At 48.0% G+C, this 19,434-nt stretch overlaps 1 protein-coding gene across 1 annotated transcript; it reads right to left on the reverse strand.

Moving 5' to 3' along the window:
- Positions 1-5,405: 5,405 nt before the first annotated feature.
- PRPH2 (peripherin 2) lies at positions 5,406-19,220 on the reverse strand. The gene is made up of 3 exons (XM_007458220.1): positions 18,625-19,220; positions 8,747-8,993; positions 5,406-5,883 (listed from the first exon to the last, which is right to left on the reverse strand). Exons 1-3 carry the CDS (start codon positions 19,203-19,205, stop codon positions 5,671-5,673), a joined length of 1,041 nt encoding a protein of 346 aa, XP_007458282.1. The 5' UTR covers positions 19,206-19,220; the 3' UTR covers positions 5,406-5,670.
- Positions 19,221-19,434: the final 214 nt, after the last annotated feature.

A 19,434-nucleotide genomic window follows, 5' to 3' on the forward strand; every position in this document is an offset into this window, starting at 1 on the left:
TACATCTAGATCAAACACTAGCAAAAAAATGAGAATTCAGTGTTTTAAAATTCCCTCAGCCCCACCCCTTCCAGCATTTCCTGGAATAGATGAATTGCTGTTTACCTGCTGGCTCACTTAGTACATTTCTGGGACACCTGTGCGCCCAGGCTTTTTATTATTTTTAAACCTTATTGTTCTTACTAAGAGGTGCCTTCCTAGAATGATAGCCGCTTAGTAAAATAGTTTATAACCATGACATGCCATGTACCACTCTTGTGTGATACACATGTGCTGAGAGCTTGGGTACATGGAGAGTGATGGCAGATTTGGTGGAAGAATAAATACAGAGCTTCTCTGAGGTGAGGCTAAGGGATAAATGAATAATTAGAAGCTCTTGGATTTTTTTTAGCCAATGAAAATAACCCTTTCACTCAGTTTTCTTTGAACTCTGCATCTAAAAGTTCCATCCTGCTCAGCTTTGCACACTCCACGGTACACCCAGGAGGAAGGTTGGAAATCCAGACTTTCAGCTAAAGTAAGTGGAGATGTAGAAGCCACACTCACTGCTTCTCCAGGGTGGTGTGTGAAGAACCCCTTCCTTCCTCTGAAAGGAGGACCTTGACCCTTCTTGGCTGGGACTGAGTCACCCATCTGAGAGGAGGCGCTTCTCACCCAAGAGGAAGAAAATCTGCTTTAGAACACAGCACTCACCCCCCTTTTCTGGCCTTCCTTCCATTCATAAGATCTGGTGGTATGGGCTGTGGATGGCGTCGTGATTTTAATGTTTATTTTGGCCTTTATCACATCCTCATTCCTTTAGCTTTTAAGTTCAGCTTCTTTTGGCTTTTCTCCAGTTGTTAACCAAGCTTAAATTTAGAATGATAAGACCAGGTTTCTCCCTCTGTAGTTGAATTTATAAACATGTTCACCAAATCATAACAATACTTCAGCTTTCAGAGCTGATTTCATGTAAGCCTGTTGTTAGCAGAGGGTGTCCCTGGATTCTATTCTCTGAGAATGTCAGGGAGTCTGAGAGAAGATGAATTTACATGAGATAGCAACACATGCGCCCTTTTATCTTCTGGTGTGTGTATCATTAATCTAATTGTCTTCCCTAACTAACGAATCATCTTAGTCTTATGATTTGTTCCACTTGTATTATGTTTATTGTAGAAATGTTTATATAACATGCTTTCCATATCAGGGAAAATCATATCTGTTTAAAAAATTGGCTATAACTTTATTATCTGTGGACAACTTGTAAAATTTGGAATGTAGCATATGTAAAAAGTTTAAAGATATCCAAATAAATGCTTTAGGTGTTGACATTACTTTGCATCTGCCTACATTTTCTTCCTGTTTTGTTTCACACAGTTAAATGCAGTGGAGGTGTTCCACATGTCACCTTGCTATAGATAAAGTGGGACACCTGTATTAGCTTGAAATTTAAGATGCTTATATTATTAGTGTCAGTTATGGCTGTTGGCCAAACGATCTTGACCTTCTGAAGAAAGCTTGATCATCATTTCAGCTGATTAAGTTTCATATTCACTGACTATGACAGCTTGTGACCTTTCTGAACCACTGTGGACCTCAAATCACTGGGAAAACAGGGCACTCGAAGTCTCTCCCAGCTCCAAGTCATTTCCTCCAAGAAGGGTTATACTCTTCTTGCTTGTCCTTACGTAGTGATCTCCAGGTCCCTGTTCTAACACACTCCCCAGACACTTTCTGCTTAGAAAAGACACGTGTACGAAGGAAGCTACATCCTATATTTGCAAGGGAGTCATTGCCTATGAAAGTTTGCTGTGCTCTTGAAAATCCTCTTAAAAGGAAAGCATCAAACTAAAAACACTAGGTTTCTCTGTCTCCTGGTCATTAATGCTGCTCCTAGCTAGCTTACTACCTTCCCTGGTCCTACTGTCATCAGCTCCAGGACTCATTAATTCCCTCTGACATGCTCCTTCCTTGCTTTGTCCCTGCTTTTGTTTTTTGAGTCAGGTTTATTGATGTTTATTTTCCAAATAGTAAAATTCATCCTTTCTAGTGGATGGTTTTATGCATTTTGACAAATGCATACAGTTGTTTTAACAAGCCACACTCAAGAATAGAATAATTCCATCACCCAGGAAGTTCTTTCATGCCCTTTTGTGGGCACCTTCTCCCCCCATCCTGACCCTTGACAACCACTAATTTTTTTCTGTCCCTTTGTCTTGCCTCTTCCAGAATGTTATATAAATATATCATATATGTAGAGTTTTGAGTCTGGCTTCTCTCTAAGAAGACTGATGCATTTGAGAGCCGTCCATGTTCCTTTTGGTTGCTGAATCGGTTGCTGAATCGTGTTCCATTGTGCAGATGTATACCCACTCACCAGGTAAAAGACATTTGGGCAGTTTTGGGTGGTTATGAATAGAACCATGACAAACAATCCTGTTATAGGTTTTTGTATGGACCTAAGTTTTCATTCCCGTCAGGCAAATAGCTAGGAGTTGACTCATATCTTAATCCACTCTACACCATCCTCACACTGACTTTGCTGCTTACTTATATGCATCCTCTGATTTGAAGGACCAGATATAAGGCCATCAGGAGTTAAGGGCTGATATTTCCTCCCTTCCAGCCAGTCTCATGTCCTCTGAACACCAAGAGGGCATCCGCTCTCCCCCTGAACCTCCGTGTTATTCCCCCACATTCCTAGTCCTTAACACACGGTGCTGCTGGCTTGCCACACTGACATCAGGAGCCTTTTTTTTTTTTTATGTAGTAGCAGGTCAGAGACCATAATTGTCATAGTGCCCGCCTCCCCACCCCAGCCCCTGGCTAAGCTGCAAACCTGCTGACCTAGCATTACAGGTGCCCAGACGAGGGGAGGCGGGGGAGTGTGCGGAGCAAGCCCCTAATCTTATTAACCTGAATTGAGGTTACTAAGGGTTTATTGGCTGGTGGCTCAGTCCTGGGCTTGAAAATGTTGCAAGAGGCTGTGGGCTCTTGAGCTGAGGCTGCAGACACTAGGACACTTATCTTCCTAAATGTTGGGAATAAGTAGCTATTACTGCTTCACTATGGAGTAATTGTTCCAGAAATAAAAGCTCTAAGGCACTGTCTTTACCTCTCACCCTTCCCCAGGGCGGGGCTGACAGGACTTGAAAAGCTGGCTGAGTCCCTTGGGAGAAATGAACCTACATTGGCCCAAAGAAGGACTGAGGTTAGACATAAGGAAAAACCTGGTCCCAGTCTTGCTAGGCACTGGTAGATGACCAAATGTGATGGGCAGCTTCCTCTAGCAACTACCTGGCTACCTGAGAAGACTGAGAATGCAGCCCACCCTGTCTGTGTAATGAGAAAAGAGCTATTGTGAGTTGCTGCCTGAGCATTTACAGTGTGACAGCCCTGCTCAGGACATTTAGATAAGGACCTGAGCTTAGGTTTCCCATCCCTGGAATTCCTGCTTTGCTTTTCCCAAAGCACGTTTCAAAATAACCACTTAAGAGTGGAGCCCGTCCCAACCACCTCTTAAGTAATAGGTGCTTGCTACCCTGCTCTCTGTCTCCTGCTCTCAAGACCTGGAATGGAGGACCCCCCTTCCACTGGCTCAGTGCACACACAACCCCTCGCTTCTGTTCTGGGACCTGTGAGTAATAGACCTTGTGAATTTACTCCCTTTGTATGAGTGCCTTGAAACTGCCTTTGATCAAAACAACCCTGGGGTTTTCACTTCCCCAGAGTGGGAGCTGGGATGCTGAGGGAGCTACCTGCCAACCCTGTGTGGGTGGTTTAGTGCCCCCTCATTCAGCGGGTCATAATCTGCATGTTCTTAATTCAGTACGCTAGCTCCAGGCCCCCTGCACAGTCTGCTCTGAACCAACTGGCGGTGTTTATTGTGGGATCATTTTCCCCTTGATCCTCCCAACAGCTCTCAGATTCTGACCAGAGCAGGGGGGATAGAAAATGGAATTTTTGCTTAAATCACTACATTAAGATTCCACATACTAAAATATTGAACTCAGCTCTGGTCCAAATTCTAGCAAATGTTGAGATTATTTGGATAACCTAATAGTCCCTGTTCTTGCAGATAAGAGCGAGAGGGAGAGAGGTGACACCCACGCTGTTGAAACAGCTGCCGTGATCATTAGCAGTGCTACCTTTCAGTGTCAGGTTTGGTTTGGTTTTGTTAACAAATGTTAGCAAGAATCAGGGATCCTGTGCTACATACATGTAGCACATACCTTTAAGACGGGCACTTAACAAAAGTGATTTTCATACAATATAATTTTTAACGTCTATTGTACAGCTGTCAACAGCATCGTTATACGTGTGGGCCTAGAGCAGCATTTTCTTGATGGTTCTCAGCGCTCCTGGGAGGGGAGAGCTCCGGGACCCTCATCAGAGGGGCTGACTCCCTCAGTGTTGTCCATGTGGGTCATTCCTTGGTCTCCACAGTCAGAAGTCGAATTGAATTAAACCTGGGACCAAAATCTGACAGAATGTCCAAACATCTTTGATCTGGTCTTAAGCCTGAGAGAATTAGAGCCCCAGAACATACCCCAGGCAGCACCAGAAGTCTTAATTTTTCCACACTGAAAACTCCTAGGACAGCAGTGAAATCATTCCCTCCTTCCCCTGAAAGCTTCCTTTCTCTCTTTTTCCAGAAGGAAGTAAAAACTTCTTTTGCAGTTGCTAGCATGGGAAGATGAGCTGTCTCAAAGAATCTTCTTTAATGCGGAGGCATTCGGGAAATATCGTTTTGCAGGATGGGTATCTGGGGCAAGAAGCAGGACGAAGCTCGCAGAGGACTCTGTCCTCCACTGTAGACAGTGTTGTCCGTGGGGCCTGTCACGGCACCTGTGTGGGCATCCCAGGAGGTGAGGCCTGGTCTCCAAAGGGTGGACTCTTGTCTGATTGTTGCTCCTCTTCCACAGAAGGGCAGCCGTCTAACCCAGTGCTTCCATAGATGAGCCAAAGGAGGTCACCCAGCAATTTAGCCAGAACATGCCTACAACCCAACTCCCTCAGCCCGTGGCTCACTCCTGGCCAAGTGACTGAGGGCTTGTGAAGGTGACACAAAAGCTGTATTTTTGCTGAGGGACGTAATCCCCTCTCTTTAAGTTCTCTTGCCTCATGATTGAGAATTCCTCTTTTGAGCCCTCAGTGCTCTGGAGAGACCATTACTCTTAGAAAAGTGTAACTGTCCCTCACCTTCTGTAATTAAATAAAATGGCTGATGTGTCAATCTTCGCATTTGAAAAACATGACAGCATGGCCAGTACATTTTTCAGACTCTTAAGCTTATGCATCAAGTGACACTTTGGATATAGAATGAAGCAACTTGGAGCCCAACGTAAGAGCCCACTCATAAAAAGGGAGCAGCCCTCAGGTGTAGCCAGTAGCCTCAGGGTGGAACTGAATTCCTGTGCCATGAGGAGTCATCCACTGAGAGGCCCCCCTGAGTCCACCATGAGGGTGTGTCCTAGGGCAGTGAGCCTGAGTGGGACTCATTCACTCACATTTTGAGACAGTCATTCAACGAAAGTTTTTAGGGACCCTGAATTTTAAATCCCACCATCCAGAAGAGTCTCTGTGAGACGGCCACCCTCCTTGGGAGATTCAGATTGGATCAGGGGGGTATCCGCGTTTCCTGGAGTCCACTACTTTTCAGTGTTCAGAGGGGAGGGGCTCCCGCGACCGTCAGCCAGCCTCTGGGGCCTGGCCTGCATCCACACCCTCGGCTTCCACCTGGTTACCCTTGCCCAGCTTCTTCACGCTCTCCAGAAAGGCCTTCCAGGTCTCCGGAATGCTCTTCTCCAGAAGCCAGCCCTCACTCTCGCGCTCGGGGTCTTCGGGGTTGGCCACGCCTTCCAGCGCCGTGTGCAAGTAGCGCAGCCCGATGGTGATGGTCACCTGGTGTAGGGAGAGGAGACTTAGAGGAGATCTGGGAGAAGTAACTGGGGCAGGGGTTACCAGGAAACCATGGCAGCCACCAGCCTGCTCATCCTGGGAGCCCTTCAAACAAGCTTCTGTTGGGGCTGGGTTGGCGAGGCTCTGCCCGCCCCAGCCAGGCCTGGGTGCTCGCGATCTGCCTCATCTCAGACCCCATTCTCCTCCCTTTCCAGTCACCCTGGGTTTCTTTGGATCCTGCCCACACCCAGCCTTTCTCCTCTCCAGTTTTACCATTTGCTGTTTTCTCTACTTAGAACATTATGGGTGCCCCTGCACATGAATTCTCCCCTCCTTGCCATCAGGTCTCCCGCTTCCTGGGGGCATTAATCCTGGGCTCCTTCTCTCTGTGTCCACCCGCACCCCCACCCCGTTCCTGGCACGTTGCTAGGCACATAGCGGGTGCTCAGCAACTATTTGCTGGACAGAATTAAAAAGTCATCTCCTTTTCTGCAAACAATAGTGATATACGGTTTCCCTCTACTTCTGTTATTTTGGTACTAGAGCATGAGTGGGTGATTTGTTTGGATTTGCTCACTGGAAGTCACTGCAGCAGACTCTGGTGCCAGAATGCCTGGGTTCAAACCTCAGCCCTGGCACTTAGCCGGCCGTGTGACCAGGAAACCTCAGTTTACTCATCTGGTTTGCAGATTTTCAGCTGAAGTACCGCCTGCTCCATGGGCATGTGCTGTGACGCTTCAGTGTGTGTAGAGCATGGCACCTGGTGCACAGCAAGGATGAATAGGAATATCAGCTGTAGTTGGTTATTAGTGAGCATGGTAAGTACTCTTTCCATTTTTCTAACCCTGTATTGTGTTAGCCACTTGTTTCTACACAAATTCCTGGTTTGCTGTCTTACAGTCTTCCTTTGATGGTATAGCAAAACTCTGTGAGAGGCCTAGGCCCACTAATGGAGAACATCCACCCCCTGAGGGCAGGGGTGGCCTTGATGCATCTTGTTCACCTGCTGTCGCAGCCCCTACAGCAGCACCCAGTGGTGGTAGGGCCTCAGTAAACATCTGTTGAATGAATGCTCTGGGAGCATTTTATAATTACAGCAGTAGATGATAATAGTAACTAATAGTTTTAGGTTATTGTTATTGTTGACTGAAAGTTTAATAAGATATTTTTACAGTGGAAAGACTCACCTCCTGGGAAGTCCTCCTGGTGTGCGTGTACCCACTCTGATTCCTTCCTGCTTTCCTCAAGAAGGCCCCCTGTTGCACTATGAATTTTGCGCTAGGTAATGGTACTCCCTTTGGTTCATGAGTCTGATGTGGACTCATGGATTGTGAGACCCAGGAGGGCAAGGCTGAGGGCAGAATCTTATCAGCCCCCCTTGTGCCCGTCACAGAGCCCTGCCCACTAAAAGCCTCAGGGGAAAAGTGAAAGGGGATTAAAACTCCCTGTTCCCAGTGAACAGTTCCTCTCCTTAAGCGGTCACTAGGTTCCTGGAAAGGTGGGTAAACTGAGAGGCAGCCAATGGAACTCCATTTTCCCACTGACTTCATTTATCCTTTCAGTCTTCTTTTCATGTGTTTTCAAGGGATGCAAACTTCTAACCTTCTAGCAGTAAGCTTCTCTCCTTATTCTACCCACATATTCCCAAGACTCTGCCTCAAGGAGCTGGTGACTAATAAATCATCATGAATATGCCTGCGTTTGCCTTAATGTAAAATGAAGGCCTTCCTCCCCGTCTCACCCCCTCAACAGGCAGTACAGTCCTTCTGGTGTGATGTGGTAAGTTAGAAGTGGTGCGTCTCAGCTGAGAGCCCAGCTATGTGTGAATTTCCATAGCACTAAAGATTGACTTATTTAAGGGAACCTTTCAGTGAATCTTCTCTGATGGGCAAAGTTTCCCCACCTAATGTTTCTGGTTTTGTACATTTACGTTTTGGAGTTTGGGTTTCTGCTGTCAGCTCAAAGCATGAGCCCATGAGTCACTCTCTGTGCCACCTTGGTTTACCCCTCGCTGACAGTGGGCTCTCATTCAGCACCCAGGACAGCGCCCAGCACTCGTAGGTTTTTGAGAACTATTTCTTCAGTAAACGAATGAATGAGGGCTTTTGCTATATCCCAAGACCTGCAGCTACAGAGAGGAGTTAAACCTAACAGATGAGATAAGATGAACCTACAATAATTAGAATGCCAGGTAAATTGCTACCAGAATCTCAAGAGAAGCACAAAGCATTGACTGAACACTTTGATGTGCCTGTATCTCCTGTTGCCTCCCAACAGTTCCAAAGCTAAATGCTGGCAGCCCCCTATAACAGAGATGTTAAATAACTTTCCGAGTCCTTAGACTCAAAAAGTGGAGACACAGGATAAACCTCTGAAACATGCAAAGTGAAAGAAGCCAGACCTAAAAGGTCACATATTATATGATTCCTTTTATATGAAATGTCCAGAATAGATAAATCCACAAGGACAGAACACAGATTGGTGGTTGCCAGGGGCTTAGGGGGAGGGGAGGAGGGGGACTGACTGCTTAATGGGTATGAGGTTTTTTGGGGGGGCAATGGAAGTATTTTGGAACAAGGTAGAGGTGGTAGTCACAGAACATTGTGATTGTACCAAATGCCACCAAATTGTTCACTTTAAAATGGTTAATTTTATGTGCTGTGAATTTCAACTCAACAAATTCTTTTTTTTAAGTGACGGGACAGAAACAAAAAATAGAGGTGCTGGTATTCAAGCCTGGGCCTGCCTGCATGGCGGGCAGAGGGCTGGTTCCCAGGAGGGAGACCCAGGCCCAGCTCCACCCCATCAAGTCCCAATGGGGCAGGTGGCTCCCTCTTGCCCTGCCCCCCACCAGCCCAGGGCCTACCTCAAAAAGCCAGACGAGGAGCGTCACAGCGCCCACGGAATTCATGAGGTTGCTGTAGTAGCTCAGCAGGGCGGCCCTGCAGCCGCGCACCCACAGGTTGAGCTCCTCCGTCTGGTGGTCATAGCTGTAGTGTGCAGAGTTGTTGGTGAGCTGGTACTGGATACAGGGCCGTGGCGAGTTGGGGTTGCAGCAGCTGAAGGGGACTCCATCCACCAGGTACCGCCCATCCACGTTGCTCTTGATGCGACTGGAGGAGAAACAGACGGCTTAAGACCAGCTTCTTGAACTTCTCACCAGGGGCCAACTCCTCCCATCCCCCACCTCTGAAAATCTGGAATATTCATTCATTCATTTGCCGTCTTGAGAAATATTTACTGTACACCGACTATGCGCCAGCCACTGTTCTAGGTGCTGAAGATGGAGCAGTGACCCTAGAGAGCCAATGCCCCAGCCTTCCTGGAGCTTATGTTTAGAGGGTTAAGATAGATGATAAACCAAGAGGCAAGTAAATAAGGAACATATGTATTCTAGCCCTTGTGGAGCAATGGGGATTCAACAAAACCTAACAATGACATTTCAAGAATTCTGTGGACCTGCTGATCCTGAAACTGCCTGGCATTTACATCCTGGAAGCCTCTGAGCAATCTTTGGTAAAACTGAGATCCAGGATGCTGTTCACCGCACTGATTTGCCAGAGGATGGCCTATTAGAGGTTCAGGATTTCTTCAGGATCCTGGATAACTAGCAGTGTAGATAGTAAAGAAGTCACAAATTGGGACATTTAGACAAGAGTGAGTCACACACATGAGAAACGTGTTCATTCTTTTATTGCCCATTGTTTTAACCTGACTGAATACAAGATCGACAAGAGCACTGTACTCCTGGCAATTATTAGGTGTGTTGGAACATGGATGTTGCACTGTAGACAACATTTAACACCAGTCTGTGGAGTACTGCATTGTAAACTGCAAAATAAAGATTTATTTTTTTAAAAAGTCAACCACTCTGTGTGCTGCCAGGCCCTGGCATGCAATGATTTCTTGGGTCCGTGCCAAGTTGGTAGGAAGAGTAGCAGGACACATGGTGACTGTTGAGACAAGACTGCCTAGCATTCATGACCATCAGCTTTAGCACCCAGCCCCCTCCCCAACCTCATCTCCTCCTTACAGATCACTGGGGACCAAGGTCCCCTCTGGCCAGATCACTTCTGCTCAACAGATGTTTCCAGAAGGCCTGCTCTGTCCCTGGGCCTTTGCAGGAGCAGAGAATGGGTCTTTGCCCATGGCTTGCTCTCCATACACACTGACCTCTGCCCCCAGCTGGGTGGGAGCTCCGTACTCACCTGAAGGATGCAACTTGCACAACTCTTGCATCTCTCTACTTATACATATATTTGGTTAGAGCACACCATACATTCATGCAGGTTCAAAATTCAAAAGGGGCAGCCATCGTTATAATGAAAATTCACTCCCTCCCCATCAGGCAGGCTGGGTATGTTCCATCTCACCTGCTCGTGGTTACCCAGGCAACTTTACGTGTCAAAATTAATGGAGGGAATTCCCTGGCGGTCCAGTTGTTAGGACTCCACACTTTCACTGCCAAGGACACAGGTTCAATCCCTGGTCAGGAAACTAAGACCCCACAAGGCACATGGTGCAGCCAAAAATTAAAAAAAAAAAAAAAATTCATGGAGCTGCACACTTAAGATTTGCACCCTTGACTGTGTACGTGTTATCTTGAGTAAAAAAGTTTTTTTTTAAGTTGCACATGAACAATGCATTACATAATAGCAGCAGATTTTTACAGCACAAGAATAGGGAGCATGTAATTGTTCATAATAGAAATTGTTTCCAACAGTGTTCATTGAAATGGTAATTAATTATACTCTTAAAAATAAATGTTCAACTTCTAACTAAAATCCCCTCAATACAAAAAAGTCTCCCACTCATTCTTGTCCCTTGGCCCCCAAGTTCCCTCACTGTGGCCAGCTCTGTCTATCCTTTCACAGAAGCTTCAAGCATGGATAAGCAAGCTCAGATTTTGCAGAGTTCTTATTCTTCCTGTATGTTTGTTTGTTTATCCAAATGGTAGCATTATATACACACTGTCTTGAATCATTTTTTTTCCCTTAGCAATACTTAGAGACTTTTTTTTTTCCCCCCGGGGCCGAACCCGCGTCCCCTGCATCAGCAGGCGGACTCTCAACCACTGCGCCACCAGGGAAACCCCCGCGAGCTCTTTTTATATCTGTCAAATGGAGAGTGTTCTCCAGGTTTTAATGAGGTGCATGGTGTCCCCCTTGTGCAGGTGGCCCATAGGGTACTATCCATTTCCTATTGATGGACATTTGGGATTTTCCCAGTGTCTTGTTATTTTTCTTTTTTTCTTTTTCCATTTTTAACTTATTTATTTATTTATTTATTTATTTTTGGCTGCATTGGGTTTTTGTTGCTGCATGTGGGCTTTCTCTAGTTGTGGCGAGTGGGGGCTACTCTTCGTTGCGGTGCGTGGGCTTCTCATTGCGGTGGCTTCTCTTGCTGCAGAGCACAGGCTCTAGGCGCGCGGGCTTCAGTAGTTGCGACGTGTGGGCTCAGTAGATGTGGTGCACGGGCTTAGTTGCTCCATGGCATGTGGGATCTTCCCGGGCCAGGGCTCAAACCCGTGTCCCCTGCATTGGCAGGGGGATTCTTAACCACTGTGCCACCAGGGAAGTCCCCCCAGTGACTTGTTGATACAAACATGGACATGGGTCATTTTGCATATTGGGAATATATCTAGAGGATCAATTCCTAGAAGAGGCATCTCTGAATCAAAGGGTCCACGTGTGATTGCACCCGAGCTCTGCCATATTTCTCCTCTCGGGGGTTGTACAGTCACACCCACACCAGCCGCACCCACATAAGTCCTGTTTTTGATCTTTGCCAACCTGACAGATGAAAAATAATATCTCAGAGTTGTTTTGATTTCTGTTTTTCTCATTATAAGTGAAGTTAAGTATCTTTTGATGTGTTTAAGATCCATTTGTGGTTTCTTTTCAGTGAACTGTCTGCTGATCAGTGTAAGACCTGAGGAAGGCTCTGAAAAATGTGGCCTCCTTGGTTCCAGAACAGTCCTCGCCTGGGTTATGGAGACCATATTTCCACACTCCCTGTAGTCCCTGCCCTCTGTTTCATGGACAGAACCCACTGCCCAGAGAACAGCTGGCCCTGGATGCACAGGTGGTCCAGGACTAGGGCCATGATAAGAGCAGGACAGCCTGAGTTTACTCCTGGTGCATCCCTCTGGAAAAATTCCTTAACCTCGCCAGGCCTCAGCTTACTAATCTGTAAAATGGAGTTGACATAAGAGTTGTATGAAGGGATCCACGTAAAGAGGCTAAGAAGAGTGCTTGGTACGTACTAAGTGTGTAAGAAATGTGGACTCCTGGGCTAGGGCTGGGAAGGGTGACAGAACAAGAGACTTCACGTGAGCTCTGTGTGTCGTCGGGGAGCAGCTGTGACAGTGGAACAGACCACATGACACCGCTGGGGAATAGTCTCTTGTGCGTGGGTGGTGTGGCCTCTGCCAGCTGTGGAGAAGAGTGCCTTCTGTGACCAAGACTGCAAGGGCAGGGACTTCCCTGGTGGCGCAGTGGTTAAGAATCCGCCTGCCAATGCAGGGGACATGGGTTCGAGCCCTGGTCCAGGAAGATCCCACATTGCCACGGAGCGACTAAGTCCATGCGCCACAACTACTGAGCCTGCGCTCTAGACCCATGAGCCACAACTACTGAGCCCACATGCCACAACTACTGAAGCCTGTGCGCCTAGAGCCCATGCTCCTCAACAAAAGAAGCCACCGCAATGAGAAGCCGACTCGCCACAACTAGAGAAAACCCACGCACAGCAACACTCAATGCAGCCAAAAATGAATGAATAAATAAAATATTTTTTAAAAATTAAAAAAAAAAAAGATTGCAAGGGCAGAGCTCAATGCCAGCCTGAGGCAGGGGCTGTGAGACATCTGTCCAATGACGGGAGTGGCTGCTGCTGAAGCTCAACTGCACCGAGCGCCATGGGAGCAGCTCTCCCTGCACAGCCCCGCACGGCACCTGGTTCCGCTGGCCGGGGTGGTCCTGGGTGGTCCCAGTGGGAGGACTGGAGCAGAGGCCCTTCAGCTTGGGGCTCCTACCCCCCCTCCTGAGGGGCCAGCCAGCCCCGCCCAGGGCTGAGCAGACGTAGTCTCCTACCCCTAGGACCAACCCCAGCAGGCCTGATCCCCAAATGCAAACACTGTTCGTCCCTCTTCCTGACCTGCAGGCTGTCCCTGGAGCCCGCTCCCACCTGCACAATGTCCCACCTGGGCCATTCCCAGTGTCCCCATGGAACGGAGTGGGTAGAGCACAGAGAGCTGGCCTTTGAGTCTCAAATATGCATTTGTGAGCTGTGGACTTCTGTGAGACACGATAATCACACCCCCTCTCAGGGGCTGTGGGAGGTTTAAATGAGACAGTAGGAGGATGCACTTGACACAGGCCCTGGGAGAATGCTGGCTCCTCCCCACTCATGGCCATCTTGGGGGGACCCTACAACCCACCAGGCTGTTCTACAGAGGAGGAAGTGGAGCCCAGAGCCGGGCAGGGCCTCACACAAAGTTACACAGTAAGTGGAAGTCCAGCCCACAGCAGTTGCCCACCCCTCCCCTCAGAGTTCCCTCAGAGCCTCTCAGGTCCTTCCTGCCTGTTGGCTTTTCTAGCTAAACTTCCTAGGAAAATGTGAGTTCTCTCCCCTGTTCCCTGTCCCAGGAGCCCTTCCTTGTTCAGCATCATCTCTCCTATGCACTCTCCAGGTGTCCCTAAGGTGGGATGAAGCCTACAGATCTGCCTCATACTCCCTGAGGCAGGGCTCTGTCTTCCCTCAGACTGGGGACCCTGAGGGTATGCCTGGCTTGGTGGACATTGGGGTTCCCCCAGACCCCCAGCCTAGGACCTCTTGGGGTCCCACATCTCTGAAACTAGCCCTCCCTCTTCATCAGAAGCATTGTCTTGTTGACTTAGCACTTGCCCTGGTTCCAACCACAGATTAAGGCTCCACTCACCCTCTTAAGACAAAGGCAGAGGAGAGCTCCTTAGGTGATGAGCTGGCTATTTATATCAGAGTATTTCCCAGGCTACAAATCTCTGCTCAGGGCTCACCAAGGCTTGTAAGGGTCTTATTTAGATAAGGCTTTCTTTTAGCCCACTCTCCCATAGCCAAGCTACATATGACTTGGGAAAGTCATCATGTTGGAGTTTTCCTGGAAAAAGCAACATAATTTAGTAGGTGAATCAATAAGGAAAGCCATATGGAAATGAGCAGAGGAGGGAGCCAGGAGTGTAACTGATAATGTGTCAATCCCCAACCCGAATGCCAGCTGAGTGACACCTGTCGAATCTTGGCAACTCACTTGACTTCTGTGAGCCTCAGTTTTCTCACCTGAGAAATGACAATATAAGTCTCTGACGGGTGTGGTGGAGATTAATTGAGATAATACACACAGAGCACCTGGTATACAACAAGTGCAGTATTAGTATTTCTTTGAAATACTAATAGTATTTCTTTCATTTCTTTTTTGAGTAGTCACTGGATATAAAGAACTGCAGGTGGTGATGGAGGACACAAGAAGGAGGGGGCCCAGCCCTGCCCTAAAGAAGCCCAAGTCTGAAGGGGGACAGCACTGCTTTCAGGGAGAACCAATCCGACGGGAGATCTAGATGGCAACAGAGAGTCCGGTCTTATCGGGAGAAATAGACCTGACCTGAGGGAGCCCCAGTCTGAGGGGAGACACAGCCCTGCCCTCAGGAATCTCCTAGCCAAGGTCCAGAATTCTCTAGATATCTATTAACTGTTTAGGAAGAGGGAACAGGTGTCATAGCCTGTGGGTTCCGTGGGAAGGACAGTAAAGTGAGAGAGCTTAGTGCCAGCTTCTTTCTCAGACTGAGGGCCCCAGGCCGGGCTTTCCTGGCTGACAGCTCCTTCAGGCTGACAGTGCCAAGACCCCTGAGCTGCTTCATGCTCTGTCTTTCACCCCAAGACACTGAAGCTCAGCTCATCCTGAAAACAGGAGGAAACTTTAAAGGAATTGTTATAAACTGGCTGAAGACCTCAGGTGCCTCCTGGTGTGATGCCGTAAGTTACCCATAGCAGCACCCTAGGGGATGCTTTTGCCAAAACTGAACCTGAATCCAGCCACACCTCAGCCCTGACTACTGGTTTACAGGGAAATACAGAAGAACACATTAGAAGACAGCAATTGGCTACAATGGCCCAACCCCAGAATGTGGGAAATTCTGCAGGACAAATGGCCGACTTCCTCCAAGGCGCACATGGCATGAAAAGGTAACTATTTAGAGTAAGAGACTTAGGAGACCAAACAACCAAATGCAAAGTCTGGTTTAGATCCTGATTTGAATAAACCACCTGTAAAAGACATCTTGAGACAATCAGAGAATATTGAACACAGGCTGGGTATTAGACGATAGTAATGTCAGTAGGCATTATTAATATTGTGCTTCTGTTAAAAAGGCAATAAAGCAAACCTTCTTTATCTGTTAGAAATTCCTCCTCAAGTGTTTACAGGTAAGAGGAAACAATGCCCTGGATTTGCTTCTTAATACTCAGAAGGGGGAAAATGTTATGGGGGAGCGAGGGTACATGGGGATTTGTTACAATCTCTACTTTTGTGAATGCATGAAATCTTCCATAATAAAAGTTGAAAATGAAAAAAAAAAAAAAGCAGCTCTGGTGGTTAAGAATCACAAATCTATATCCCAATATCTTGCTTTGAAGACTGAGTCACTGAGGGAGGCTGCATTCCTGGACTCCTCCCTCTGAGGGCCTCCCCTAGTTATAACAGAGTGTCCCCGCCCACCCCCACCCCAGGACCACCAGGCTGGGGAGGGAGTGAGAAGGGAAACACAGATGCAGGAGGATGGAGCACAGCATGGCCCCACGTGCCACAGCCCACGAAGAGCCTGGGCCGCGGGGGTGGGGGCGGGGAGCAGTTCTGGCTTCTGTGGGTCCTCATGATGATCTGAGACCCTGGCACAGAAGGACCAGAATCCCATCACGATCCACAGGTGTTTGTCGAGCTTGTATCTTATCTGCCCACACCTTCCACTGTCCCTCTGGAGGAGGAAGAAGAGAGCAAGACAGAGAGAGGAAGAGGGAAGACCTGAGGCCCCTCCCCACTCCAACACCCCCCAGGTTTCAGCTGTCAGAGAACAAGCACTCATCTAACACCGAATCTGTATGAGGCAGAGTGGAAAGAGCAGAATCAAAACCTGGCACTCCCTACAGTGGGATACCATCCCAAAAGAAGAAGGAATGAGTGCTGATGCGTGCTGCAACATGGATGAAATTGGAAAACGGTATGCTAAACCAAAGAAGCCAGACCCCAAAGGACAAATATTATATGATTCCATTCAAATGAAATGTCCAGAACAGGGAAGCCTATAGAGACAGAAAGTAGAGTAGTGATTACTTGGGCCTGGGGGCAGGGGAGACTGGAGTGAACACTGAAGGGTGCAGTGTTTCTCTGTGAGGTGGTGAACACATTCTAAAATCAACCTCAGTATTGGTTGCACAACTCTGTGAATGTACTAAAAACCGTTGGATTGCACACTTGAAATGGGTGAGTTGTATGGTGTGTGGAATATATCTCCATAAAGCTGGTTGGTTGGTTTTTCCAAAAATTTGCCCCACACCCCCAACCCCAGCTTGCCACTTCCTGCTATGAGATTTTAGGAACATCCCTTAAGCTCTCTGAGGTTCAGATTTCTCATCCACAAAATAGAGATTAACAATAAAAACAACAAAAATACAAACCCCCCAGGAGAGGTTTTGTGCACACCAAATAAGGGCCTTTTTCCTCCCCAAAGACCCAGCAACTTAGCAACAGGGCAGGCTGGGGTGGGGGTGGGGTGCGGTCAAAGGCTTGTAAATTCTTGTAAAATATCTTGAATTGTTCCCACCTGATCTCCATGTTTAGATTAGGAGCCTTCAGGAACCAGCTGTTGACCTTAAATGTTCCCCTGAGAAATCTCCAAAAACCAGCCATCCCTCCATGCTTGTCCAAGCTCACAAGTGCCAGGCTCAGTTAGGGATGCTCAGTTCCTCTTAATGTTGTGACCATATTTGTGTGTGTGTGTGTGTGTGTGTGTGTGTGTGTGTGTGTGTGTGTGTAGCAGAGAAAATTTTTTCCAAACTCCAAATGGAGTTAAGATTGTTTCACACCAATAAGTTGGTATGGGGCATTGAGGTAATTTTGATCAAGTTTAATGTTTGCCTGAAAATTTGGATATGCCGACCATTGGGAGTGGAGCAGCCTGGAGCATTTCTCCAACCTGGGACAGATGGGGATTTGGGGATCACAGAGAGATCTTGTAAGTCTCATCAAGGACTGACTCTGCAGAAGACGATCAAGGAAAATGACAGAGGAGAAGATGAGAAGCCCCTTCCCGTCCATCACAAAGGCTAGTTCTTACCTCAGCTTCTGCTCCCCCCACTCTCCCCATCCCCAGGAATCCTGCTTGTCCCTCTGGCTTCACACCCTCCTAGGGCAACTCATATAAATCATGCCACTTTGTGCTGTCCCTGCGGAGCTGTCCCCTAGGAAGGGCAGAGTAGTTTACAAGCCTCCTTGACAAGGGATTTGTAGCAGTAATCCCCACCCACAGAGAAAATACAATCTCAAGCAGTGACCTTCAATCTGACTTCGCTTCCATCTGAGGAGCAGCTAAGCTAAGCCATCTGGGGTTCACCGGTGTTGTCTGGGCTTCAACCATGTCCTGATGCCAGTGTGCCCAGCGCTCAGGGTACATGTCCCCTTGGACTCACCAGCCTCACTCAGAGGATAAACCAGCTGGATGAACAATTGAAGCCCTAGCCTCAGGCAGGGAATGGGTAGAGTTGGACAGAAGGAAGAGGTGAGGGAGAGCCACTGGCTCTGGACAGGCTGACCTTTCCCTGGAAAACGACTCAAGACCCGCAATGGTAGGTCTCTGGGAAGGGGTATGCTGGCATCAGCACAAAGGGTGAGATTCTCTTTCTCACCAACACCTCCCTACATCCGCCGCTCAGGATTTTATTTTTACACATGCCAAGAACACTTTAGAAACACTTTATCGAGTTGCACTATCATGATTTAAGTAGTAAACACCAGCAGGCATTTATTGAGCACCTGTTGTATGCCAGGCTCTAGACAGAGCTAGGAGGTGACCTCCAAAGTTGTGTATTCTGGTGCCTTCCTTTAAAAGATGGGCAAGCAAAGGCCCAGGGCATCAAATGACTTATCCAAGATCACCATCTAATTAACAACAGAGACAAAACTACAGCCTAGACCCCCTGACTGCCCCATCCTCCGCTCTTTCCACCGTATCCAAGGACAAACACCTTGAGAATGGTTGCTCAGGGTTGAAAGGTTGGAAAACAAGGGAACCAACCCAGAAATTTATGCTTTTAGGACCGAATGCATTCACTTTGAGTGAATGAGTCAAGCAGCCAGATAAAGTCTCAGTATATGTGATCCATGAATTCCCTCCTCCCGAATGAAGCAGACACACGGTCCTGGCTGGGTCTCCCCCTGGTGACCCCCATTCAAATAGTTTCTATAACTTGACACTTTCCTCCCATCTTAGCCAAACATTAGGTTGAACCATATGAAGTTGCTATTTTTATCACTCAAAAATGATAGAATATTGACAGTTCCATATGGTCCAACCAAATACACCCTCACACGCAGTAATAAGTTGTGCACACAGAGCACCCAATGGGGAGGAAAAGGCACTGGACAGGGGGAGTCACAGGCTCGTGTCTCCGTGTCCCCATATCACTCTGACCCCAGGACTGGAGGCTACTCACTCTTTGACTTCTTTGGAGGAAAAGTCCAGATAGCGGTTGCTGATCCACTGAATCTCAAACCAGTCCCGAAAGCCGTTGTTGCCACAGCACTTGAACTCAATTTGCAGCGTGTCGATGGTCTTCTTCATGAAACACCTGCCTGGGGTGTCTGTGTCCCGGTAGAACTTCATGCCATTCTTGAGCCCGTGGGCCAGCGTGCTCTCCAGGGAGCCCCGCAGGAGGAAGCAGCAGAGGGCCACCAGGAAGAGGACAATGTTGAAGACGACACACACGGCCAGGTATGGCTTCAGCCAGGGCTTCCACTTGGCGTACTTGGCAGGGTCCAAGGCGTCATAGCAGATTTTACCCGCCAGAGAATTGAAGACACAGGACAGCACCCCCATCCCTATCAAGGAATTGGGCACAAAATGGCTCTCGGAATTGTCCATCATATCGCTCCGCTTCCTGAGTTCAATCTTTAGGAACAGCCCTAAGCCGAAGATGATGATACCAGCCAACACGGAGAGCCAGTTCATGAGCCAGAGCCCTTGGGCCAACTTGACGCGCTTCTTCTGGTCAAATTTGACTTTCAGCAACGCCATACTTGCAGAGTGCAGTCCAGGCAGCCTCTCACTCCTGATCTCAGTAAGCCCGGAGCCTGAAGACTCAGGGCCTTGGGAAGGGTGCAGATGGCCCAAGCTGCAGGGAGCTGCTCTGGGAGCTGCCCATGATGCGTCCCCTAGCCTGGGACCCCTGTTAACTCACTAGTAGGAGCAGGGGCCTCAGAGTCACAGCTCATGAAGGGGCCAGTCCTCCGCGTGTCGTTTCTGC

This window comes from Lipotes vexillifer, unplaced genomic scaffold (genome assembly GCF_000442215.2).
Source record: "Lipotes vexillifer unplaced genomic scaffold, Lipotes_vexillifer_v1.1 scaffold4, whole genome shotgun sequence".
Lineage (NCBI taxonomy): Eukaryota > Metazoa > Chordata > Mammalia > Artiodactyla > Lipotidae > Lipotes > Lipotes vexillifer.